This window comes from Callorhinus ursinus, unplaced genomic scaffold (genome assembly GCF_003265705.2).
Source record: "Callorhinus ursinus isolate GAN/ISIS: 27379988/994484 unplaced genomic scaffold, GSC_fseal_2.0 scaffold1, whole genome shotgun sequence".
Lineage (NCBI taxonomy): Eukaryota > Metazoa > Chordata > Mammalia > Carnivora > Otariidae > Callorhinus > Callorhinus ursinus.
In genome coordinates this window covers 123,270,263-123,297,113 of record NW_027397063.1, presented here as the reverse complement: position 1 = coordinate 123,297,113, position 26,851 = coordinate 123,270,263, and the positions used below count along the sequence as shown (strand labels likewise).

At 36.6% G+C, this 26,851-nt stretch overlaps 1 protein-coding gene and 1 pseudogene across 5 annotated transcripts in view; both read left to right on the top strand.

The window, feature by feature from the left end:
• The window catches only part of TBC1D5 (TBC1 domain family member 5), a 581,354-nt gene that overhangs the window by 329,449 nt on the left and 225,054 nt on the right, over nucleotides 1–26,851 (top strand). For 3 of the 5 annotated variants that reach the window (XM_025882715.2, XM_073900583.1, XM_073900610.1), the window contains 3 exons: nucleotides 9,484–9,519; nucleotides 19,330–19,432; nucleotides 26,477–26,565. In XM_025882715.2, the coding sequence (XP_025738500.1) occupies nucleotides 9,484–9,519; nucleotides 19,330–19,432; nucleotides 26,477–26,565 (228 nt within the window). The remainder of the gene's footprint in view (nucleotides 1–9,483; nucleotides 9,520–19,329; nucleotides 19,433–26,476; nucleotides 26,566–26,851) is intronic. The other 2 variants (XM_025882739.2, XM_025882764.2) reach the window with 1 other exon arrangement.
• Nucleotides 13,434–14,537, top strand: LOC112823526 (POU domain, class 5, transcription factor 1 pseudogene; annotated as a pseudogene).

Here is a 26,851-nt window from a genome sequence, read left to right as displayed (position 1 = left end):
AAAAAATTGGTAGGCAGTTATCTTAGAAAATTTGGCTAATAAGGATTATGATCAGTCTTTCTACTGTTATCAAATGAAAATTGAGGCACCATGGCACTGGAGTGGAGTCACATACTCAGAGGCCCTATGGACCAGACTGGTTGAAAGACAAAGCAAACGAGAAGGGGAAAATAAAACTCAGAGAGCCAAACCTCATAGGAAGTGGCATTGGGAGCCCATTGATTATTTTGGTTACTTAACACAAACATTTATGCTTTGCTGTGTGAGAAAGTGTTATTTCGTGAAAAGTGTATTCTTGTAACTATTTGGTTTTATATTTTCTATGCATTTTTCATATATTTAAAATGTGTGTGTGCATGTGGTGTGTACAACACATATATGGCTAACTTTTTCTTTTACGGTTGTCTCCACTGGTACATTTTAATTCAGTTGGCAAACCTGAGATTCAGGGATGGCAGTTAGGAGACCCTATAGTTCATAGCATAGATGGAGGAGGTTGCATCTTCTTCCCCAGAAGCCTCTTCCATGACTCTCCTCTACATTTAGAGAAAGTCTCCTTGCCATCTCTATATAAATTTTGTGGCAGGTAACTTAGCTTGTAAGGTAAGACTGTCAATCTTTTAAGCCACCAAATTGCCTAATGATAAAAACAGAATAGCTTGAATAATTTTACTACTTTAGGTACTACATTCTCTTTATGAGGTACTACATGATCTAAAATCCATGGTTTGCAGTCCAGTCTGTAAGGCATCTCATGATGAAATAGGAGAAGAAAAGAAGAAATACAGCTCAACGAATGTTATACAGTGTTACTCATTTACTAGCATCTGTGATAAGAATTTTGTTTTTTACTGTACGTTTATTGAATGTCTACTGTGTCCCAGCCTTATCCTTTGCATTGTGGGAACAGAGTGGTGAATAAGACAGACAAGGGCCTGCTTTCATGGGATACACATTTGAGTGTCGGGGGGTGAGGGGAGTGAGACAGCACGTGTAGATAAAGAAGATGATTGTAAAGGGTGGTAATTGCTGGGAAGAGATAAAGCAGGGTGATAGGGTAGTTAGAGGGATGGCAGTTTTAGGGACAGTGATTAGGAAAGGCATCTCTGAGAAGATGACATTTAAGTTGAGATGTGATAAATTTTAAAAAGTCAGCCATGTGAAGATCTAGGGAAAGAGCATTCCAGGCAGAGGGAACAGCTAGTGCAAAGTCCCTCAGTGAAAATAAGCTAGGTGTTTTGAGAAACCGAAGGGGGGCAGGTATGGCGGGAGGTAAGTGGTTTAAGTAGGGGGAAATTTGGGAGAGAGCAGATGCCACACAAGCAGTCCTGTAGGCCAAAGTAGGGAGTTAGGGTTTTATTCCAGTTGCAATGGGAAGCCATTGGGGGATATTGAGTAGGGCTGTGATATCTAAAAGGATCATGCTGGCTGCTGTGCAGTGGGGTGGGTAGAGGTGAAGATGGAATCTGGGAAAGTAGGAGTCTTGTGGTACTATTCCACATTAAGTAATGTTAGTGACTTAGATGAAAGATGTAGGAATAAAGATGGTTAGGAGTAGATAGGTTGAGGATGTGCATTTTCTATTTTTAAATATTAAGTATAAGAGGTCATTATATGTAGTTTTCTCACATTCCTCAGTTCTCTTCCACTTTTGCTGCCCTGTTTGTAGGTCTTTTTTTTTTTTTTTTTTTTTTGCCTCCTGTCTAGAGTCTCTCACTTGTTTGTTTTCTTCAGATCTGTTCTCTTTCTCCTCTAGTCGAATCCATGTGTAACAGCCTTATTTTCAGAAAGCACATCTAGTCATGCTACTTGCCTAATATAAAGCCTTCTCTGACTCTCTGGTCTGCCAAAGAATGGATTTACCCAGACCCCTAACACACACATGGTTCCCTTTTAGAGTTTTCCAGCTCTCTTTCTGTTACTGACATTGAGTTCAACTCCACTGCAGTCTGAGAGCATGATTTCTCATCTGCCAAATTGGTTTGAGTGTGCTTTGGGGTCCAGAACATGGTATATCTTGGTGAAGGTTCCATGTGAGCTTGAGAAGAATGTGTATTCTGCTGTTATTGGTTGAAGAAGTACATAGGTCTCAATATATTCAGTAGATTGATGATGTTGAGTTCACCTGTATCCTTCTGATTTTCTGCCTGCCAGATCTGTCCATTTCTGATAGACAGTTATTGAACTTGCCAACCATGACAGTGGATTTTAAAAGTTCTCACTGCAATTTTATTAGTTTTTGCTTCCCACAGTTTGATGCTCTGTTGTTAGGTATATATATGTTAAGGATTGATACGTCTTCTTGGAGAATTGACCCCTTTATCATTATGTAATGCCCTTTTAAAGAAATCTTTTAATTAGTGTTAGCCTGGTGTATTTTTCTCCATTCATTTACTTCTAATCTAAATATGTCTTTGTATTTAGAGTGGGTTCCTTGTAAGTAACATATAGTTGGGTTGTGTTTTTGATCCACTCTGACAATCTCTTTTCTTTTAGTTGGTGCATTTAGGCCATTGATATTTAAAATGATTATTGTTACAGTTGGATTATTGTCTATCATATTTGTTACTCTTTTCTGTTACCTTTTCTTCTTTTCTCTTCCACCCTTTTTCAGCCTTTTGTAGTTTTAATTGAGCATTTTATATTATTTCATTTTCTTTCCTTTCTCAGCATACCAGTTATACTACTTTTACTTTTTTTTAGTGGTTGCCTTAAATTTTACAATAGGCATTTTAGGTAATCCATATCCACTTTCAAATAACACTATACCACTTCACTGATAGTGTGAGTACTTTATAATAACAAAGTCATCCAAACTCCTTCCTCCCATCCTCTGTGTCATTGCTGTTATTCATTTCACTTATATATGAGCATATATATATCTATGTATGTTTGCACATATACATACATATAAGCACACATAGTTGAGTACATTGTTGGTATTATTTCAAACAACTGGTATCTGTTATATCAGTTGACAGTAAGAAAAATAAAAGTTTTTATTTTGTTGCACTTATTCTTTCTTATGTTTTTCCTTTATGTAGATCACAGTTTCTAACCTATATTATTTTCTTGTAAATCACTTCTTGTGAAGCAGGTCTACTGACAACAAATTCCCTCAATTTTTGTTTGTCTGAGAAAGTCTATTTGTCCTTTAGAGGATAATTTCACAGGATATAGAATTCTAGGTTGGTGTTTTTCTTCTGTCAACACCTTGAATATTTCACTTCACTCTCTTTTTGCTTGTGTGGTTTCTAAGTAGAAGTTGGATGTTAATCTTCCCTTTGTTCCTATACAGATAAGATGTTTTTATTTTTGTTTTTCCTCCCCCTCTTTAAGGATTTTATCTTTGATTTTCTGTAGTTTCAAGATGATATGCCTAGGTGTAGTTCTTTTGCATTTACGTGGCCTAGTCTTCTCTGAGCTTCCTGGATCTGTGATTTGGTGTCTGACATTAATCTGGGGAATTTTTCTGTCATTATTGCTTCAAATATTTCTTCTGTTTCTTGCTCTGTGTCTTCTCCTTCTGATATTTCCATTCTGTGTATGTTACATCTTAGGTAGTTGTCCCATGGTTCTTGGATTTTCTGTTCTGCTTTTTTGTTTTGTTTTGTTTTCAGTCTTCATTCTCTTTGCTTTTCAGTTTTCAAGAATTTTGTTGATCTATCCTTTAGCTCAGAGATTCTTTCCTCAGTTATGTCTCGTCTACTAATAAGCCCATCAAAGGCCTTCTTCACTTCTATTACAGTGTTTTGTTATCTCTAGCACTTCTTTTTGCTTCTTTCTTAGGATTTCCATCTCCGCTTTTATTGCTTGTTGTTGCATGCTGTCTACTCTATCCATTAGAGCCCTTAGCATATTAATCATAGGTGTTTTCAATTTCTGATCTCATAATTCTAACATCTCTGCCTTGTCTGGTTCTGTTGCTTGCTCTGTCTCTTCAAATTGTGCCTCTTGCCTTTTGTTAGGTCTTGTAATTTTTTTCCTGGTAGCTAGAACATGATGTGGTAGGTAAAAGGTACTACTGTAAATAAGCCTTTAATAATGTGTTGATAAGGTGAGTGGGGAGGTGAGGTATTCTTTAGTCCTGTGATTAGGTCTCAGTCTTACAGTGAACCCATGCCTCTGGACCATGACCTTCACAAGTGTTTCTAATTCTCAGCACCCTCCTAGATGGGACAGAATGGTTGAAGTGGACTGGAGTTGGGTATTTCCCTTCCACCAGGTCATTTAGGGTCTAAGAATACCCCAGCAGATTAGGCTCTGGTTAACTAGTTCTCCCTGAGGGCAGGTTTTTGTTGTTGTTGTTGTTGTTTGTGTTTGTGTTTGTTTTTGTTTTTTGAGGGTAGGTTTTGTTAAGAACAGAGTGCTGTGTTCAGAATGACTCCGGCCCCCCCACCCCCATACTGGAAGCTGAGGGGATTTTTTTCCTGATATTTACTGTAGAAGCCTGGTCAAGCTCTTGGAGGTGTTCAGGGGGTCCTCCCTATTATTGGGTCCCTTGGAGTATTTAACTCTCAGAGTTGTCCATACTGAGCTTCTAGCAATTTGTTAAGTATTGTTCAGGTTTTCCTATCCTGCATTGGTTCCTGTCAGGGGTTTTGCTCATGAGTTCTGCTCTGGTAGATTGTGACTCCCTGTATTTGCCTGTTTGCCCTGTGTCCTCCACTCTCTTGTAGATCCAAGATGAGTTGTTGATTTTTCAGTCTGCTCAGCTTTTTACTTGTTGGGAAGGAGTAGTAATGTCCAAGTTCCTTATATGCAGAGCCAGAAATCTGAAGTCCCTCCACAGTTCTGTTTTAGATCAGTGCTGTGTCATTATTTCCTGAATGGATTTTGTGTTTTCCATTTTCCATGCTTTGCATTACTTGCTTGTCCTTTCTTGGAATGCTGTTTCTCCCCATTGCTCCCTTTTGGATTCCTGAAAACTCATTTTTAAAGGCCTGAGTTCATCACCACACTGTTCATGAAGCATTTTCCAGTCTTTACGATTGGAAATAATTTGTGCCTATTCTGTATTCTAGTAGAATTTCTTAATAACTTTTTGATGATATTACTTAATTTCGTTCGGTCCTATATTTACTTAGACCCGCCAGTGTATTCAATCTGCCAGCATATTTAGTACATTTATATTAATCTCCTCAGAGTGCCAGGCACTGGAGATGCTAAGATAAATATGGCATGGACCCTTAAGAATCTCAAAGTCTAATAGAGAAAGCAGCCAAAAAAAGTTACGGTACAAGATAACTGGTGCTATCATGGAAAGAGTATGTATGAGCACTTTGGTGTTAGCCTAGGTCTCATCTTTCACATCTACTGGTAAGCCCTTAAAGGGCATGGACCTGATCTTGTTTTTGTGCCAGTGCAGAGTCAAGTTGATGCTTAATAAAGGCTCATTGATTGTGAATCTTTTTTTTTTTTTAAGATTTTATCTATTTATTTGAGAGAGAGAATGAGATAGAGAGAGCATGAGAAGGGGGGAGGGTCCGAGGGAGAAGCAGACTCACTGCTGAGCAGGGAGCCCGATGTGGGTCTCGATCCTGGGACTCCAGGATCATGACCTGAGCCGAAGGCAGCCGCTTAACCAACTGAGCCACTCAGGCGCCCCTCAGGCGCCCCTCATTGATTGTGAATCTTATCACTGATGATCTGTATTGTTCAATTTTAGTACTAACAATCTTTAACATTTTTAGTCTTTAGAGACATAGCACACTTTGAAAAAAATACTGTTATTAGCCTTCTAGTCCGAGTTTAAACAAGATAATTTCATCTCATAAGCTGTGTTGTTGCCATCATTATTGAATTATTTGATCTGAATATGTCACTGTATTAAATATTATCTTCTCAACTAATTTTAATATTCCTTTATTCTACTAGCCCTTTTTTTGCCTCAAATGGTTTTATATTCATTTCAATTAATTGTTCCTTATGTCAACCAAATGAGGTTGTTACTGTTCTCATTTTTATTACTGAAAACAACTGATAATCAAAAGGTAAATCAAGGAACTTCTAATTTACAGCATTTCTAATTCAGAGCTTGAATCGTCCATTCTGAACCAATTTTGCCATGCTTCAAAGGCTGGAACATTAAATGAAATAAAGTATTACTTAAAATGATGGGAAATATTTAGAATAAAATATCATTTCCATACTAAATGCCAGAGAAGTCTGTTATTTGGTCTATCAGGGTCTATTCTAAAAGATATTTGTAGTGTATATAAGGTCATCTGCAACCTAACATATTTATAAGCTATTTACAAACAGTATCACTCTTTCTTCAGATGCATTTTCCTCTCTCTTGAATTAAATGATTAAAATTCTTTAACTATTATCATTGTAACTTTGACTGTATTTAAAGTTTATCTGATTGCCTGTTGGATATGGTAGTCATCCTCTTCAATTCTTGGTCTTTTATGTTTCTGGTTATTGTAATGTTATTACAGTAGCACTTCAGGCTGCTCCGTTCATCAGTTAGTTACCTTCTTTCCTACTTCACTCTCCATGATTTGGTTGGATCTCTAAGAATTCAACTTTCTCATGTTAGTGCTTCCTTTTGGTTATAGTTTATATATGGATCAAGCTTTAGATGTAATTGATATAAGCAAACTTTGTCTTCTCAGTTTTTTCTTATAATTTAATATTTTTTGGATTCATTAATAATTGCTAAAATTCCCTTTTAAAATTATAGATGTGTGCTGTCCAGGCACATGTCGCTGTATAAATTTAAATTAAGTAAAATTAAAAATTAAATCTTAATTTACAGTAGTCATATTTCAAGTGCTAATGGCTATTGGATGGGACAACACGGATATAGAACATTTCTGTCATAAAAAGTTTTTCTGGGCAGTGTTGTGTAGATAATTTTTTGTTATGTATTTGTACATGATATGAATGCATTTTACTTTTTATTCATAGTGAATTTTTATATATGGTCTGTGCTAAATACTTAACTTGTATTTCCTTCCTCTGCCCTTAAGAGTGCCTCCATGAATTTTTACGATATACAAGTCTCATCTGAGTTTCTAGTTGAATTTAGTTATTAACTTACATGGTAGTAGGCAACTTGAAATTAGACTACTTTGCAAATTTTTCCTATATTAATGATACACAAAAGTAATTTTACAAGGTGAACTTACTGATTTTTAAAATTTTTCCTAAAGTCATCTTCTCCAAAGTTCCCATTTGGAGAGAAATAACTGCCAGTCCTCTGGTCCAACACTGTTTGCCACACTGTACAAAGTTAAGATGTCCTAAATGTTGGTCTCTTTTATATAGTTTCCTCCAAGCCCATTTTTTTACTTAAAAAACAAATTCCTTAGGGAAGGAAGATTTTACAAGCAGTTTCAGAGCAGAATTGATTTTTGTTTGTGTTAATGCAGACAATCTGCCCAGTGTTAAAATGTTAAAAAGAAAAAAAGAAAAACACACAAGCTGCCATATTCGTGTGATCACACCAGAATAGCAGCTTGTATTTATATTTTCAGTCTCCTCGAGGTGGACTGCAGGCACACATGAGTGAGTGGATGTAGTTGGTGTTGTGTTGTGATTTTATTTAATGCAGGCAGAGTACATGCTTGTGCATGCACGACCAGCCCTCACATATGCACTTGTTCACAGCCGGAAAAGCGAAAATGACAACACAAGCCGCTCTCTTAAGAGTTGTCGGCAACCTGTGTGTGTGTTTCTTAAATATTAAAGAGGGGAAAAACAGATTTTCAGGAATACAAGAAACAATTCTTCTTGTCAAATGGCCTGTAGTCCTGCCTCATTTGACAACATTTAAGGTAAAAACAAAATATTTTATTATTATAGTTGCATATATATATATTTAACAATATGTGTTTTCCTGTACTGCTCCTGTTTTTGACATGGATTTTTCCCATTTCTGTTCCATTTAGGCACACAGGTTCTTACCACACATTTACGCCAATTTATGGGATTTTTTTAAATTTGAAGAAAGTTCTTTAGTACTTGAGTGAAAATGTAGGTGTATTTGCCACAGGACGGACAGTTGTAGTGCTTCAGTTAGCATACTGATGCTCCTAATGTTTGGAATTTGGAAGCAGTGCTACACGTAGTGGCAGTACGGAGAGATCACCGTGAGCTGCTGACCAGAGGAGGTTTTGCTTTTGAGATACTCCTTGTTCTAAATTAAGCCAGGTTTTTCAGCACTCTGTATAGTTGTGGGATCACATATTAAAGAAGGTTCAGAAGTAAAGTCTGGTGGGTGGTCCTTAAGTGTTCCTACCAGGTATAACCAGTATAGTAGTAGAACATAATCTTTTCAGAACTTAAGTGCAGATTCAGAATTGAAGCTGCCTTCGTACTTCAAGGTTAAATGCTTTGAGTAACTTTAAAATGTTTTAACTGTTGAAAAACCGCAAAATAGAGTCTGTATTTTCAGTTGTGAGAGTCTTGCACTTAAAGTGCATGCATCTATCTACTTATATATTTTTTTCCTAATTTTATACATTTATAGTATGAGTAGGAAGTTTTTTGGTTTTGTGTTTTTGGGGCAGGGAGGCAGTGGGGTTGAGGGCTTGCTGTGTAACTCAGGACATTGGAGAACTAGACAGAAGCTTTGATGAAAATGTCTATTAGATGGTGACGCATCACATCTCCTGAAACTCCAGCCCCACCTGCCCTTTCCCCCACTGTGCATTCTTTGCTGTTTCCTGTCATCATAACCCTTCTGCTTCATCATCTCATTTGTAAGGTGATTTCAAACTCCCACCTTCCATGTTAGCCTTTTGGAGATTTTCTGCTATCCTCTTAGGCTGGATTCTACCTGTTGTCATCACAACAGATTTCTACATCTTTCTTTAACATTTTAAAATCAGTATTCACCTTCAGTTTGTGGTCTGTGAAAGCTGTATTGCTCTTGTCTTTATTAACTGGAGAAACAATGACTGCAGAACTCTGCCCCAGCCTTTCTTCTCCTTCACCTTCCCACCTCCAGTCCTTGAGTCTGTAGATTTCATTTTTATTTTTCATTGGTTTGTTTGTAGGTTTGTGGATTTTATTCACTCATTCAACAAATACTACTTGAGAAATTACTATGTACTAGCTACTCTCATGGAAGTTGAAGGTCCTGATAAAGAAAATGGTGCCTGTTTTACTCTTTTATACATCATGTACATTTTATTGTAATTATCTCCCTTTAATCAAACTATAAAATTGTCTGTTTTCTCGCCTAGATTTTCTTGAGTGCTTATTTCTCATGCTTTGTATCTGGCACCCATAATAGGCATTTGTGTTATTGGTAGTCATCTAATAAAATCTCTTTATTTTGCAAACCTGGAAAGCTGAAACTAAAAAAGAATATAACTTAAGAAAATAAAATTTGTTAATGGCCAAAATGGAAATAATGCCTGGGACTCCTAGTCTTTCCATAACTCTGTAATATTTTATGTTAATGTTGTTTGCCTAGATTTAACACTTTCTCAGTTCAAGAAATATTAAGTGAATACCTTTTGTATGCAGAGCACTCTGTGGAGCGAACAGGAGATGGAAACATCGGTGAGTTTTTGTAAGTCTTACTCAGAAAGAGATTAAGTAAATGTGGTGTGTGCCCTCTAGGCTGATATACTCTAATGCTGAGTTTCTCAACCTCGGGAACATTGACATTTTGGACCAATTCTTTGTTGTGAGGGGTTGTCATGTGCAGTATAGGATGTGCAGCACCATCCCTGACCTCTAACTGCTAAAGGCTCTGTGAGGCATGCTTTTAAATCTTTACAGGGCATCAGGGCATCTTGTCTGACAGAGGGTTCTGTGAGGCACCACTTTAGAGCTTTCTGAGATCTTAACGAAAGATTTTACACTCAGTCCCTTGGCTTCATCTTTAGACCTTTTTTTTTTTTAAAAATGTGTTTTAGATTTGATATTTGCCCAGATGCAGTGTTGTAATGTTGGCATCATTTGCTGAATAGAGAGGCTGAGAATGAGAAGTTTTGTTCTCAAAGTCCTAGTCAAAGTCCTTTACATTTACTAGTTCTTCCTTTTGCTTTTCTCCTCTTTCATTCTACTGTAAGTACAAGTGTAATTCAGGCAGCACCTTCAGCACTCTGCCTGGATAGCTCCTTAGCTAGGTCACTGAGCTTAGGTGGTACATTTTCTATTTTCTATATAACTAGAGGCTGCCGTGTTGCCGCTCTGTAATAAGGAAGCTTCTTCCTCCATTTTCCCTGTAGTATTTTCCTTATTTTCATTTAAGCCCTCACTGGCTGCCTCCTCATTGTCTGTCTTCTGCCAGCAGCCTTTTTTCATATCCTTTAATACTTCACTGGTGCTGTATACAAGGTCCTTCCAGCTTCTGCCCAGTTGATAGGCACTCCTACCATGTATTCTATGGTTTTTAAAAAATACCCCTGATTCAGGTATCTAAACCTGTTAGTTATCTGTAGCTGCATAATAAGTTGACCAAAACCTAGTGACTTGGAACAATATTCCTTTATTTCAGAGTTGCTGCATATCAGCAGTCGGAGAGCAGCTTAGTGAAAAGGTTCTGGCGTAGGAGTCTCCTGAGATTGTAGTCGGGTATGAACTGGAGGTGTGAGCATCTGGAGGCTTGACTAGGGCTGGAGGATCCATATTGGTTCCTCTCCATGTGCATCTCTCTATGGGACTGCTTAAGTGTCCTTCTCCAGAGAAGACTACTTCCAGAGCAAGCAATCCAAGAGAGGAGAATATTCTAAAGAATTTGCACATGTATTTTTAAAACCACCACAGTCCACAGGTGGCTTCCCAAGCCTCCCGCATGACCTTTTTCTTCTATCCAGCTGGATGGAAAAATGTGTATGGGGCCCAACTGAAGTGGAGGTGGGGGTTGAATTTTGTGGTCATACGTCACTTCCACTCTCATTTCATTGGCTAGCACTTGGTCACATGTTACAGCTCACTGAGAAAGAAGCTGAGAAATTAAATCCAGCTGTATGCCTGCAGAGACAAGAAAGCGGATTTGGTTGAACAGGGAGAGAGGGGTGAAATCATCAACCAAAACAGGGAGCAAAAGAAGAAAAAGTATGCCTGCTTTAATTCTGTATGAAATTGCTTCTCTTGATGGTTTTTGCTTGATTTTCCACTTTTTCTTTGATAAAACAATAAACCAGAAGAAGGTATTATCATTATTTTGGTGTTGAATAGTATTCTAGGGAGTTTCCATCAGCTCATTTTAAATTTTGGATGAATGCTTGTTTTGAAATTCTGTTTTTGAAGTATGGGCATAACATCAGTTATTGTTCCTTCAAGTCCTTGTGTGCTTCTCTGTCCTACTGCATGATTATAAACCTTCACCAAAGGCTTTATTTTTCCCCCTGGGGCATCTTATTGAATACTTGCATCTTCAGTAATTCATCTGGGCCCAATGCTTTGTCTGTTTTAATACTTCTAATTACCTAATTATGTACTATAATGCAGTGACAAAGCCCTTTGTCATTTCACTCTTTTCTTAACCCTTTTTTTGCTTAGGAATTTTTTTTTTTTCTTTTTGGTCTCTTTGTTGTCTGAGGAACTCTTCCTTATAGATGGCCCAGAAGTTTGCCTGGCTTCTCTTTATTGTCTGTCTGTATTATGACAGACCATTGCCCTGTTGAATATCTTTCCGTTTAACTTACATCAGGCACTTGGGTTCCAGGCTGTTGGGCCTCTAAAGTTGTGTGGTTGTTCTCCATCCGTCTTCCTGATTCATTCCCATATACTGCAGTCACATGGGAAGATACCCAAAAGGCACATAGAATACTCTGGTTGTTGTAAACTATTTTTGTGACAGAATTAGTGGCCATTCTGTCATTCATTTAGATGTCCACAACAAGTATCCATGAACAAATGTAATGGAAGTCAACAAGATTTTTCAGAATTATGCTGACCTTACTTCAGGATAAGTAAAAATTGATGAAGGGAAATTTTTTTATTATAGATGTGTTTTAGACAATGAAGGAAGATAAAATGATAGACTTAGAGTTTTACTATTTACAGCCTCTAAATGAATTAATAGATTTAGGCAATGATCATCAATGGTTGCTAGCATCATAAAAATAAATAAGCTAATATATGCATCCTGATGGAAGTACACAATACCAACTGTTTAACAGTTATCTATTGCTGCATCGTAAACTACCCCAAAGCATAAAACAACAGAATTTATTTTCTTGATGAATGTACAACCTGGGCAGGACTAAGCTGGACAGTTTCTCTCTGTTCCACGTGGTGTTGGCCAAGCCTGCTTGAAAGGTAAGGGCTGGAATCCTGTGAAGGCTTGTTCGCTCCCATGTCTGACTGTGGAACTTGGCTCTCATTGGAGACCTTCTCTGCAGCTGTGACTAGAACACCTCCATATGGCCCCCCGGTGTAGCTACTTGACTTCTTAGCAGCATGGTATCTGAGTTCCAAGGATGTGTCCAGACAGAGATCCAGACAGCCTCACTTTGTGAGAAACTAGTCACTAAGGCCAGCACGCATTCAAATGGAGAGGAGATAGGCTCCTCCACCTTTTCACAGGAGAAGTAGTCAAAGAATTTGTAAATATGTGCTAAAACCATCATACCACCCATAAAGAATTCTGTTGAAAATTGAATTTGAATTTGTTGAAGTTTTTAGACCTAACTACCAGTTTATAAGATATATAGGTGGAGGAATGTGTTAAGTAACAAAATAGAGGAACAATAAGAAAAATTCAGAATGTGGGAAGTTTCAATGCAATAAATAACCTGGCTTCTTTAACAAATATGTTGCAGGGAGAGAGAGACAGAGACAGGGAGGAGAAAAGAGAGGGGAAGAATAAATCTTAAGAGATATATCAACGAATCGTAGTGTATGGATATTTCTTGTATCTTGAACAAACTGGAAAAAATTAGGGAAATTTGCACGTTGCCTGGATATTTGATTTAATTAATGGATTATTTTATTAGTAGTGTTAGAATGGTTATGTTACATGGTTATGTTTTTAGAGTCCTTTTAGAGATGCATACTACAATATTTATAGATGTAACATCTCAGATTTGTTTCAAAATGCAGAATTGAGGGAGGTATGTATATGAAACAAGAACTGAAATGGCAGTGAAATTGGGTGGTGGATCTGTTGAGTCTACTACTGTCTATTCTTTAGAAATGTTTGAATTTTCCATAAAGAAAGTTTTTTTTTTAAGTCTTATAATGAAAACTATAATGCCTATGAATTTTGGGTTATTTCAAGATGCAGAACAAAACTCACACCACAAAATTTTATGTCCCTTGATATTAATTTGCAATATGTAAAATTTGTCTGATTATAAGTTCCTTCATACATCTTGAGAGAGAAACTGCTGTATTTTAAATATTGATCAGTTAAATTAGAACTGAAATACTACTTTTTTTTTTCCATCAAGAAAAATCATAGAGTCTCTTGGAGAGCCCTCATTTTTCCAGGTCCCTGGTTTGGGGTGCCCCTGTTCCCCATGGCAAGACACCTGGCTTCTGACACTGTGCTGGGAGGGCCAGAGCCCTGCTGGGTTGACCCTCGGACCTTGCTGAGCTTCCAAGCCCCTCCTGGCAGGTCAAGAATTGGGCCAGAGGTTGGGACAGGCACGGAGGTATGGGGGGATTCCCTGTGCCTACCCCACCCCAACCCATAGTATGAGTTCTGTAGGGGAATGGCATACTGTGGACCTCAGGTTGGAGTGGGGCTAGTGCCCCAAGGTGGCCTGAAGACCTCTCAGGTGGAGGGTGAGTGGGGAGCTGGGGTGGAGAGCAACTCCGAGGGGGCTTCCCCCCAGCCCTGCACTGCCCCACCTGGGACTGTGAAGCTGGAAAAGGAGAAACTGGAGCAAACCCCCAAGGAATCCTGGGATGTCAAAGCTCTGCAGAAAGACCTGGAACAATTGGCCAAGCTTTTGGAGCAGAAGAGGATCACCCTGGAATATACTCAGGCAGATGTGGGACTCACCTGAGGAGGTTCTCTTTGGGAAGGTGTTTAGCCAAACGACCATCTGTCATTTTGAGGCTCTGCAGCTCAGTTTCAGTAATGTGTAAGCTGTGGCCCCTGCTGCCCAAGTGGGTATGGGAAGCTGACAACAGTGAAAATCGACAGGAGATAAGCAAAGCAGAGACCCTTGTGCAGACCTGAAAGAGAAAGCGAACGAGTCTGGAGAAGCCAGCGAGAGACAACCGGGAGGACCTGGGCCTGCAGTGCCTGAAACCTGCCATGTAGCCAGTCAGCCACATTGCCCAGCAGCTCGGCCTTGAGAAGGATGTGTGGTGCAAGTGTGGTTCTGCACTGGTTGCCAGAAGGACAAATGATCAAGCAGTGACTGTTTGCAAGGAGAGGATTTTGAGTCCCCTTTCTCAGGGGTACCAGTGTACTTTACTCTGGCACTGGGGCCCCCTTTTGGCACCCCAGGCTATAGAGGCCCTCTCTTCACTCAGTCCCTTCCCCTGATGGTGAGGCCTTTCCCTCTGTGTCTGTCACCACTCTGGGATCTCCTATGCATTCAAACCTAGGTGCCTGCCCTTCCCAGCTATGGGGGGCAGAGAGAGGGGGAGGGCTAGGAAAGAGAACCTGAGGTTTGTACAAGGACTCTGGAATTAAGTTCTTTATTCACTGAGAACAGATTTGGGAACACAGAGGGTGTGGGGGCAGGGAGTTTGGGGGGAAGGTAAAGTTCAAGGATGCCCTTGTTTTTAATTCCTACATCACTCATCACTTTGTTCTTAAATAAAGAAGTCTAGGATACAGTAAAAAAAAGAAATAGAAAGAAGAAAAAGAAATATCTAGACTGTATTGTCTAAATTTCATCATGGAGTACTTTCATATTAGTTTCTCTTTGGTTTTTATCTATGGCAGAGTTTCAGTCTCACTCATTTACCATTTTCATCTTCTGGCCAAATGCAGAAATTATTTCTCTTGGACTTCAATTTTCTGATAATAACAAAATTTATCTTCAGGCTCATTTGGTGTGAATTTTGTTCCCTTTTATTTGCCTATCAAATATTTGGTTTGAATTAATCATAAACTTAACACAGTTTTAACTCAAGTTTTTTTCTCTACCTCATCTTTACGGAAGTTACTACCATTTCTTTCTTTTTAATGAAACTGTGGAGTCACTATTGATTTTCAAAATCTTAACAATTGTTGAAGCCAGTTTGGGTCTGTATTCTGTGATTTTCATTATTGTTTCAAAAGTAAATATGCCCCATGGTGTTCAAATTACTTTACCTATCCTGAAGCAACACCAGATGGCATGGGGTAAAAAAAAAAATAGACGTGTAATGGACGGCAGGGAAGCTGTTTTGAAACTTAAAACGTATCATTAAAAACTGATTATTACTGGGGGGCCTGGGGGCTTAGTCAGTTGAGCATTGGACTCTTAGTTTCAACTTAGGTCGTGATCTCGGTGTCACGGGATTGGGCCCCAGGTCAGGCCCCTCATGGGGCTCTGCACTCGGCATGGAATCTCCTTGTCCCTCTCCCTCTGCTCCTCCCCCTTTCCCTCCCACCTCTTTCTCAAGTTGGTAAATAAATAAAATCTTTTTTAAAAACCCAAACTGATTATTATTGTTCGTAGAAAAACTACTCACTGTACTTTTCTCCCTTATTTCTGATTCCTATACATGGTACATCTTCTGGCTTGAAGCGTAACAATAAAATAATCAAGTATTTATTGTGGGAATACATTATTTTTCAGGTGTATTCATCAACCTTATGACCTAGGTACTTCTTGGTAACTCTGAACTCATGGAATTTTACCTAAATGTGTATGTCTGACTGACTTAAAATTGATGAGTGGAGCAGTTGGAAAGTACTGCTGCCCTAACTACCCAGATACGTGGGGGCAGGTATTCATCTCTGTGCTTCAGAATCCTTACCTGTGACGTTCTGACTTAGACTGGATAATCTCCAAAGACTTCTTCAGCTTAAAACTCTGAGTGTAAATTCTTTTACCAACTTAAATAGCATAAACTTTTATATCTTTTAAAAAACTTTCTACATCTTTCTACCTTACTTATTTGATGCTATGAAACCATCAGAATTTAGAGAGCAAGTCATACTTTCCTAAAAAAGAGGGTATCATGAAACTTCATAAATTGGCACTTTAGGGTTGTAGAGTTGTAGATAGTGTGCTGTTGCGTAGATATGCTGTGTCTGCCTAATACACATTTTTAGTTGATTGGGTATTTGCTAAAAGTGGGTAATTTAAATTATCTACCTGCAATTTAATTCTTGTAGCTCTCTTGTTTTTAATCTTGCAAGTGGTTAGTATGCATTTAAATGAAACTATGAATTGGTATGTAATATAATTTACATTTTTAGTAGTTAGGTATTAAACTCTTACTATATAGTTCATGGGTATTTGTTACAAAGTGGATGTTGCAGTTTTTAGTACTTTCTTGCATAATCAGTTCAGATTGCATCAGCTACACAAAATTTGGTTGTGCTGGTGTGCATGGAAAATTTCCAAAGAATAGTTAATGGAGGGGATGTGCAAAATCAGTTAAGTCATGTGATCTATATTATGGGGCAGGAAGCCTACTTAAAGACATGGCTAGGATGGTAACTAGACGTATTGTGGTGATCATTTCGCAGTGTATACACATATCGTATCATTATGTTTTACACCTGAAACTAATATAATGTATGTCAATTATACCTCAATTAAAAAAAAAGACAAGGCTAGATTTAAGTCATCTAATGAGGAAGAAGGAGAAACAATTTCATTTCTCAGAAGGATTAATCTATTTTTACCCTAGTGACTAAGTTTTCCCAAGAAATTTCTCTTTAGCAATTTATTTTAACTACTTACCTGTCTTTCATCCTGATTAGTTTGGGATATTTGACTTTCTAAGGGCTTTATCAACTTTCTTTTGTCTCAAAGAAGTCATTTAAAAAGTGGTTTTGTTTCTTTCCTACTTCAGTGCATTTGACATCTTTCTGGAACACTTTTGGCTTCTATGATATAATATTCTTGCTCTGAATCTACTTCCAGGTTAATTTTCTCTTCTTTAAGAGCTAAGGTCACTTATGCCTAGTCACACTCCCTTGCCTGAATAGAGACTGTCGGGAGGGGTCATCAGATTAAGATTCATGCAGAGATGTAAGGTCATCATGCTCAGATCCATGGGTTGTTTATTACTGGCATCCAAAAAAGAGGTCTCCTTTCTGCTAGGGACCAAACCAAATATATGTGTTTGGGGACAATTGCACATCCAAGGGAATTTCAAGCAAAAGTCACATGAACAGATGAAGATAAAACAGGCTTTATTATAAAGATTAGGACCAGAAATGAGATGCTTCACAAACCACTAGCATAGTTAACCCAGGAACCCAGCCTGAACTGGGAAGAAAGTTATAACTCTCACAAGGAGCCAGAGAAGGATCAGAATGAAGCATAAAACAGCTAAAGTCTCCAGAACAAGGCAGTTAGCCATTACAATAGGAAGTAAAACAGCCATTTTTGCTCTTTAAAAGACTCATGAGGGGGTATTTTTCTGTTTTGATAATGTCCTGTCCTTCCATGCTTTAGATACTCTTCCTCTTAAACCTCTCTCATATCCACTTATTTTCTAGTTCCAAAGCCACCGAATTCACTTCTTTATCCCCTAAAATACTAATACTCAAAGACTAATAATGACCTCTGTTCTTACACATTTACTGCTTGCCAGGCACTGTTCTTGGTGCTTTAACATGATCTCATCTTTTTTTTTTTTTTTAAGATTTTATATATTTATTTGGGAGAGAGAGCATGAGCAGGAGCAGAGGGAGAAGCAGACTCCCCACTGAGCAGGGAGCCCGACGTGGGACTCGATCCCAGGACCCTGAGATCATGACCTGAGCCGAAAGCAGACGCTTAACCGACTGAGCCACCCAGGCGCCCCTAACATGATCTCATCTTGTTCACAAGATCAGTATTATTATCTCCACTTAATAGATGAGGCAGTTAAGCAATCACTTACTCAAGATTATATAGCTAGTAATTATGCAACATGAATTTGAACGCAGGCTTTTCTTCTCAGGTTTGTGATTTTTTTCCACTTCACTTCATTATAATGCCCTCTTGTTCCTCCCTGTAATCTCTCCTCTTTCAAGGCTTATTCCCACTTAGAGTTACTTAAATATTATTTTCTTTGTTACTTACCTATTCAAAAATGTAGAATCACTTGGTTATTTTTTCTTCATTTGTAGATTCAGCAATTCAGAGCTATTTCCAGACCTGCCCCACCTTTTCTCCTGTCTTGTCATCCTACTCTCAACTGGCAGTACTTCATGGAAGAAATTTTCTTTCTCATTACTGATTGCCGTACTGTGCTCTACACCTGGAGTACTCATTGCCTTCTGTGCCTTCATCTTTCCTTCTAATTTGGTTATCTTTACCACTGATATTCCATTTTCTTCCTCTCATAAAAATTCTTGTTCAAACCTTTTGTGATTGAACCTATTTGACAACTTCTAGGTGACATTCCTTCTTCCCTTATGTATTCATTGTGTATTAGATTGCTATGTATTTGGATTGTTACGATTATATATTCTTTCATTAGAAACAACTATGTAGGGGCACCTGAGTGGCTTAGTCAGTTAAGCGTCTGCCTTCAGCTTGGGTCATGATCTCAGGGTCCAGGGATTGGGCCCCATGTCGGGCTCCCTGCTCAGTGGGGAGCCTGCTTCTCCCTCTCCCTCTGCCGTTTACCTCGTTGTGCTCTCTGGCTCTCTCTGTCTCTCTGTCAAATAAATAAAATCTTTAAAAAAATTAAAAAAAAAAAACTATGTAATCTCCTTTCAAGTGGATACTGTGCCCCTTTTCTATTTCACGTTACCTCAAAGCACCTGGTAGAATTTTTCATCCAGAGATCACTTAAGCAATACTGACTAACTTGTTCCGTTTGAAGTCTACTTTTTAATCAGACAAAACTAACAGTGTGGTCATGTATAATAATTTAAGTCCTGGTACTGGCATTAAAAAAATGATAATGATTTCTTCAGAAAGCTGGTGCATCCAAAAGTACATTCTAGTCCTAAAAACCAAATGGACTAAAAGTAATCCTGCACCCTAATTGTATAGGCTATGATTCCTTTTGCTTAAGAACTGTGGTATCCACCATGTGAGGACTTTAAGCATGTGGAGACATTTGAAATATTTAGGTGTTGAAAGGTATCATTTCCCTCTGTGATAGAATAATTTCCCTTTTCTCACCTGTTTTCCTTAACCTATTAGTCCAACCAATGGCACAAGCTAGCTGCATGGCAAATACACACTTGTACTAATACCTAAAGTAGCCTTTGGCACTTCTTAAACATGAGAGATTGAGGGTAATTCTTGGAATTCTGCTAGTCAGTTTTAATCCTATGTTTTCTTTCTTCAGGTTTCCTGAAATGCAGTTTTTCCAACAAGAAAATGTGAGAAAAATTCTTACAGATGTTCTTTTCTGTTATGCTAGAGAAAACGAGCAGTTGCTTTATAAACAGGTAATGAAAATATCGTACAGGTGGCATCCATTGACTCAAAATTTTCTATACAGCTTGACAAATGATAGAGCAATAATGTAGCCTTTATTGTATCCAAAGTTGTATCATAATAGTAAAGCAATCAAAGAGCTGCTTGTCAGCTGCATGGTGAGAAAAGTAAGCTCATTGAAGCACATATGCTTCTTCCTTATTATAAGACATTCCACCAAATTGTCTTCTATAAGGTGTTCAATCTTTTCTTTCAACTTTTGGGAGTTTGTTTATAAACAGCATCTTTGAAGCCAATCTAGTAATAAAACTTTTTGAGTTGTATGTATAAATGTTTCTAAATAACAGCATTTTAAAATATGTGACATGCCATGTAAAAAATAATCAGGTGTCCTTCTACTCTTTAAGATTTACTGGTAATATAACTTCAGAAAGTTCCTCTAAATGTTTTGAAATTTATAATATTCTTTGTTATCCAGATATTCATCCCATTACTAAAGGAAAGAAGATTAAGATTGTTGGATTATGTTTTGCTCTCACTGAAATGTAAATTATTTATTTAATATATAAGAAGAATCTAGGTTTCTACTTAAGCTTATGGTGTTCCAATAAAAATACAAGAGTTGGATATTTTTATGTGTTTCTCAAAATGTATAGTAAGTGGGAATTCAAACCAAATTAATAAATTCTCTGACAATCAAAAGTTACGATGTATGTCCAACCAGTAACCACCTAACTTCAATGTAGTATACAGAAAACATCTGTATGGCTAGAGCAATGTAGATTATTTTTTTTTTAAGTTTATTTATTTAAGTAATCTGTACACCCACCGTGGGGCTCGAACTCACAACCCCGGGATCAAGAGTCACACCCCTTCTGACTGAGCCACCCAGGCACTCCTAGAGCAATGTATTTAATTTGAAATATACTTGATCAGTTTAAAGTTAATATACCACTGATGAATCACTGAACTCTACCTCTGAAACTAATAATATACTATATGTTAATTAATTGAATTTAAATAAAATAAAATTAAAAAAATAAAGATAATAAACCAAGTCATATTCCAGTTGTCCTAAATAACGTATTTGTTATTATATACATAAAATACCCAAGGGAACTAATTTTATCTTACTTTTAATATTACTAATATGCCTTCATATTAATTACATGGTGATAATCACCTTTTAGAATAGAAGATGGAAAAAATATATCCCATTCATAATGGCAACCAAAACTTTAAAATGTCTTGAAATAAACATAACAATATAGGTGCAAAAACTGTGAAGAAAACTATAAATGTTCTTGAAGGATATAAAGCAAGAGTTGAATAAACAAAAGTGATAGTATGTTTGTAGATGGGAAGGCATTAAATAAAAATTTTACTTCTTCCCAAATTAATATATAAATGTATTATCATTCCAGTGATAATCTAAGAGAGAGATGCACTTTTTAAAAACTGGACATAGTCATTTTAAATTTAGTGCCGAAAAGCTTTACCGTAATTTTAATGGAGAGAATACAGCTTAGTGGTTAAGAGAACTGGGTCTAGTCCTAAATCTGTTATTTAAATATCATTTCAAGCATTTACTGGCTACATAATCCTAGACAATTTACTTAAATTTTCTAAATTTTAGTTTTATTGGCAGTAAGATAAAGGTAATAATAGTATTGACTTTGTAGAATTAAAAACACATAGGGATCACTAAGAGTTCTTATTGGTATTTATGGTGGTTATTACTAATATTATCATTATCAAATATGTTAGAGTTGCTACAGAATGTAGGGGGAAGGGAGAATGGCAAAGGGAGATATGAAAACTTCTGTAAGTATTCTATGATCAAGCTAATATGACATTAATGTGGGAATCAATCAACACAGATCAGTGGAATAAACTAAGAACAGGTCCAGTTATATATGAATTCTTAATATGATAAGATAGGATATTTTCATTTAATGGGAAAAGGATATTGATTTGCCATGTTTGACTTTCCATCTAGAAAAAAGATTAAAGTATACCTTTATTGGAGAATAAACTCCAGGTGGCATAAAGATATAAATATGAAAACTAAAATTTTTAAATGAAATACTGGAAAAAATTTAGGAGAGTTGTTTATAATTTCAGGGTTGGAAAGACCTTTCCAAGCAAGATAGGCTCTCCAGAAGTCAGATACAAAGTTCAAAGACCAAAAACAAACAAAGAAACCGAAAAGGAGACTGGGAGAAAATAAATATCAGTGTAGGACTTTTGGAAGCAAATAACAGAAAATCCCATTCAGAATGACTTAAACTCGAAGGAGGTTCTTAACACACTTTGCAAGAAGTCTAGGGGCAAAATGGTTCTGCAGCATTAGTTCAGTAGTTCAGACTCCTTTCTGTTTTTCTCTTCTCTCCTCATTGTGTTGGCTTCTCTCATCAAGTTTATCTCTTCATTGTGCCCTTTCTTCTTAATATTTGAAAATACCTCACAGTAAAAGATTTGATAATAGCAAACCAAGTCAGAATAAAATTATCCCAAGTCATACATTTGTTTCCCGTTTTTCTTTAGAGAAAGAAAAAAGTTGATTCAGGAAGTGTTATAATAATGGAAACAGGAACAAAAACATGATAACTGCAGTCAAACATTTGTGATGTATGCGGGCCACTGCATTTGTAAGGAAGACTAGACAAGAATAGGGAAGGTCAGATTATTGATAATTTAGACAAAGTCAATCAATTACTGTATAAGAAAGTATCATTAACTTACTCTTGGGAGTCCCTTAATAAGACTTAATTACTCCCTCTACATGTTTAAAATCCTGTAGATTATTTACATAGAAATAATACCTTGCTAAAGAAGGACTGAATATTTAGCCAGATCAAATTTAAGAAAAAAACCTTGAGTTTCATCACAAGCTGTTAAAGCTATTATTTTGTACTAGGTGACACCCCGTTTAACATCGACCATATTGTTAATAGTTATGGGATTTTATTGAATTAATGAGACTGTTATCATGTAGTAGAATGTCTTGCTGAGTTAATTGAAACTGCAGAGATTATATAAATGGTATTAATGAACTTTGACTGCCTGATGCCTCAGCTTTAATAAAGACTGCTTGGTGGGCTAAATGAACACAGGCAGATAAAAGAACAGGTTCAATTTTGTGAGCCTACAGGCTGTTGATGAAGAAAACTTCGTTACCTTTATTTTCAACTGGCATGAGTTTGGAGTGCAGTGACTACTAACGATCCAGCAGGGATAAAGGCTTTAAGCAAGCAGAAATGCTGATAGTATAGATGCAAGCAAAATACACATTTTGGGAACCAATAAGTATACTAACAATCTATTATGTTTTATTTTGCTTTGTCGTATTTACAGCATATTGAATTTATGATCATTCTTTCTAATAGTTCTCCTTAAAAGATGTTTGTACACTTGCCACTTGTAATTATTAGTCAGGTTTTACTAGTCTAGAATTAAGAGTAAAACTAACAATCTCTTCCAAGTCTGAAAAAATATCTCTAGTTTAGTTGGAAGTCAACAATGAATTTGTAAAAGTTTGTCTTAATAATATTCAGGGGACTCTTAATTTCCATTACACAAAGGGCACCCTTATTTATTGGTTTGAAATATGATTTGTTATTCTGTGTCATTTTTCATATTGTAGTTCAACATTTACCAATACATTGCTATATGGAGAGGTAGATATTTAATCAGTCAGTGAGCACCTTCTATGTGCTGAGCCTGTAGTAGGAGCTGGATTTTTGTATCAACACATAGACATCACTTATCACAGTTTCTAATTGTATAGTCACTTCTCTGCTGATTTTATTATTGTGTGTCCTGCTGTCTAGACTGCAAGCTCCATAATGGTAAGAAACTTGCCCACTTCATTCACTTTTGTGTTCTCAACACTATCATAGATAGTTAATAAGTTTTGACATATGAACTTGAAGATGAACTTTTCATGAGCAAATGGAGAATCTGGAGAGAATAGTATCGCAGAAACTAGAGGGAAGAGAAAATTTAAAGAAGGTGGGAAGGTGCATTTAGGCAAGAACTCATTCTTATTAAACCAGCCATTAGTTAGAAAATACCTTGAGGGAGAAAAGACTCAATCAGAAGATCACCACCACCATCAGCAACAACAAAAACCTAGTAAAAAAACCTAACAGTTTGCAAACTTTTGGGTTGGAAGATCTTGTTCTTTAAAATATCTTCTTCAAGTTAATTTTAATACAATGCCAGTAAAATTGCAATATTTTGTTTAGCATTTTATTTAAATGATACTGAACTTTACCTTCTAATTAAATTAGAACAGGCAAGATAACTTTGAGAAAAAGAAAAGAAAATATGGCAGAATAGAATGTTTTACAGCTCAAGTCATTAAAATAGTAAAGTTCTTGTTAAGAATGTACAAACCAATGGAATACCGGTAAAAGCCGAGAAAAAACGAGCACTAATGATTCAGTGTATGGTAAAGACAGCATCTCAAAACTCTTGGGAGAAGATGGGTTATTCAATAATTAGTTGAACTCTTTTGCAGAAAAAAATACAGATTTATTCTTCAGGACAAAACTAAATACCCAATTGGTGAAGAATTCAAGCTGTAATAAAGAAAAGTATGTACTCATCTAATCTCCATATAAGGAAAGCCTTTTCAGGCATGAAAACAAAACAAGAAGCCATGAAGGATGATGTATTGATTTGATAGTTTTATTAAAGTATAGAGATTCATGATGACATAAGATATCACAATTAAAAGACAAATGATAGGGGCTCCTGGGTGACTCAGTTGGTTGAGTGTCTGCCTTCAGCTCAGGTCATGATCCCAGGGTCCTGGGATCGAGTTCCACATTGGGCTCCCTGCTCAGCGGGGAGGCTGCTTCTCCCTCTGCTGCTCCCCTGCTTGTGCTCTCGCTCTCTGTCAAATAAATAAAATATTTTTTTAAAAAAAGACAAATGATAAACGTGGGAAAGTGTAACAAAAATGACTACAGGTTAATATCCTGAATTGGTGAAGAACTATAACAAATTATCAGGAAAAAGGAAACACTTCATTAGGAGAAAATGGGCAATTCATTGAATAATAATGACCAATAAAATTTTTGTGTCAGTCTCACTAGCATTTAAATAGGGTAAAACAACCATTTGACTATGAAGTTTTATAAGATTTTTTTTTTAAGATTTTATTTATTTATTTGACAGAGACAGACAGACAGGGAATACGCTTAATGACTGAGCCACCCAGGCACCCCGAGGTTTTATAGGATTTAAAAACAAAACAAAACACTACAAGTTAAGATGTGTGAAATGACAATTTTTATGCCCTAAAGTGAGGGAATTCTTTCTGAAGGGTAACTTAATTGTATATATCAGGAACATTAACAAATTTCTTTACTCATTCACCCAGAAATTCTACTTCTAGGGACTTTATCCTAAGGAAATCACAGAAACAGGCAAAAAGATTACAAGATATCTACCATAGTTTTTAATTTTTCTTTCTTTCTTTTGGTCAGTCTGTCCATCGTTCCATTTTTTCCTTCCTTTCTCCTTGTCTTTTTTTTTTTTCTTTTCTGTAGCTACAGTAATTCTTACATTAAGTAGCTATTACTTTGATGATTAAATTATGGCACGTGGTTTTTGGAATAATTTGAGATTATTCCAGGAGAATAAACACCTCATATGATTTTAAAGCATACTTAGCGCTTAATTCCATTCTTTCTGTGTCTCTACCATGTTCCTCTAAGGGAAAGTCAAATAGTTGTCTCAAGGTTTGTTTAGTAAGAAAATGGTTACTTAAAAAGATGGAAGCAGTGTGTGGTAATTTGTCTTAATCACCAGAAAGTTGTCGGTGTGTCATAAATTATTTTGTACAAATGTCAGTAAGTCCTAATTCAAGTCTAGTGATAACTTACAAATGAACTCTGATAGAGTTTACTTTCATATTATTTCGTGATGATCACTAGCTTTTAAGAATGCCATGGTACTTCTAGAATGTACAGAGGGTTGTGTGACTGCCCTTCCCATCATGGGAAGTCTCTACTTCCGCCAGTGAAACTCTCTCTTTTCTTTGCTTCCATATTTTATTTTTATTTCCTATTAAGGTGGTGTTTTGTCTTATTTTTTTTATAAAAGATCATCCATAGTTATTAAGGAAAGGGAAAATGATAGTTTAAGAGGCAGAAAAGATTGTAATCTATATTTAACTTGCTAAAACATGTTTTCAGATGCTTAAGGGGGAAAAATCTTATAGTTAACAAGGCAAATTACTAATGTGGAATACCTTATTCTCCACAATAATGAATAAATAATGAATTTTTATACTGTCCTTTTAGAGACAGCTTAGTAACCAATATACTTTTTTGTTTCTGTGCTTATTCATGTAATCCACAGGTGAGCACCAATATAAGGAAAAAGCAAATACAATTGGTGAATTCACTAAATAAATTGAACAGTAACCTTATAGTTGAAGTAGACAGGAAAAAAAATTATGGTAGTTTTCACATTAAACATGTTGAAAATCATACTTTGAAAACTTTGTTTGCTGTTATACCTGCTAAAGATTGTTTCTTTTATTATCCAACATTTCCAGCTAGCTGACTTCAGCTCTTCCTAAATCTACAGACATCCTAATTTTGAGCCATTATATAATGAAAACATTGGATGTAATTTCCTTAGGTCTACAGTTCTTAGTTGCCCTTCTTACTGCAGATCTTTACACTGCAGCTCATGATTATAATTTGCATAAATGAAATTCATATTTATGAGTACAGATCGTGAAGCAACTGACAGGTGCAAGGTTGTCTACCATGCCAATTTATTGTTTGTTGTGTCATTTAAAAGAGAACTGCTCTCCATGTTTTAAAGAAGAATTTGTGCTATGGTTGAATTGGAATCAAATTCTAAAAGTAAATAAAATCTCATTTTGTAGCTTTTCATTTTATGCATTTCAATGAAATATGTAAATGTTGGTGGTGAGGATCAGTTGAAGAAGCATTTAACTAAACCTGTTCTGTCCACTGGTGGACCCTCAACATCCTCCCCCTCTCATTTCTCTTGCTCTTATGTTTCAGGGAATGCACGAGCTGTTAGCGCCTATAGTCTTTATCCTCCACTGTGACCACCAAGCTTTTCTTCATGCCAGTGAGTCTGCCCAACCAAGGCAAGTTTTTATTTGAACTCCTTGTGTTTTTTCAGCCTTGCTGTAATCATTTTAACCTCAGAATCTTTTACATTGAAGGTACTTTTGTAAGTTGTAAACATTTGGTTGTGTTTCATGTGGCTGATGGTTAATTCTACTTAATAGTTGTCCTGGTTCAGCTATGGGACAAATTTGGAATCATAAATGTCTTTGCACATCTTAGATCTATGCCAAAGGAAGATATATAACTAATAGATCAAGTAGAGCAAATTTTTGTTATGATGGCAAAGTGCTAATGATTGGTAAT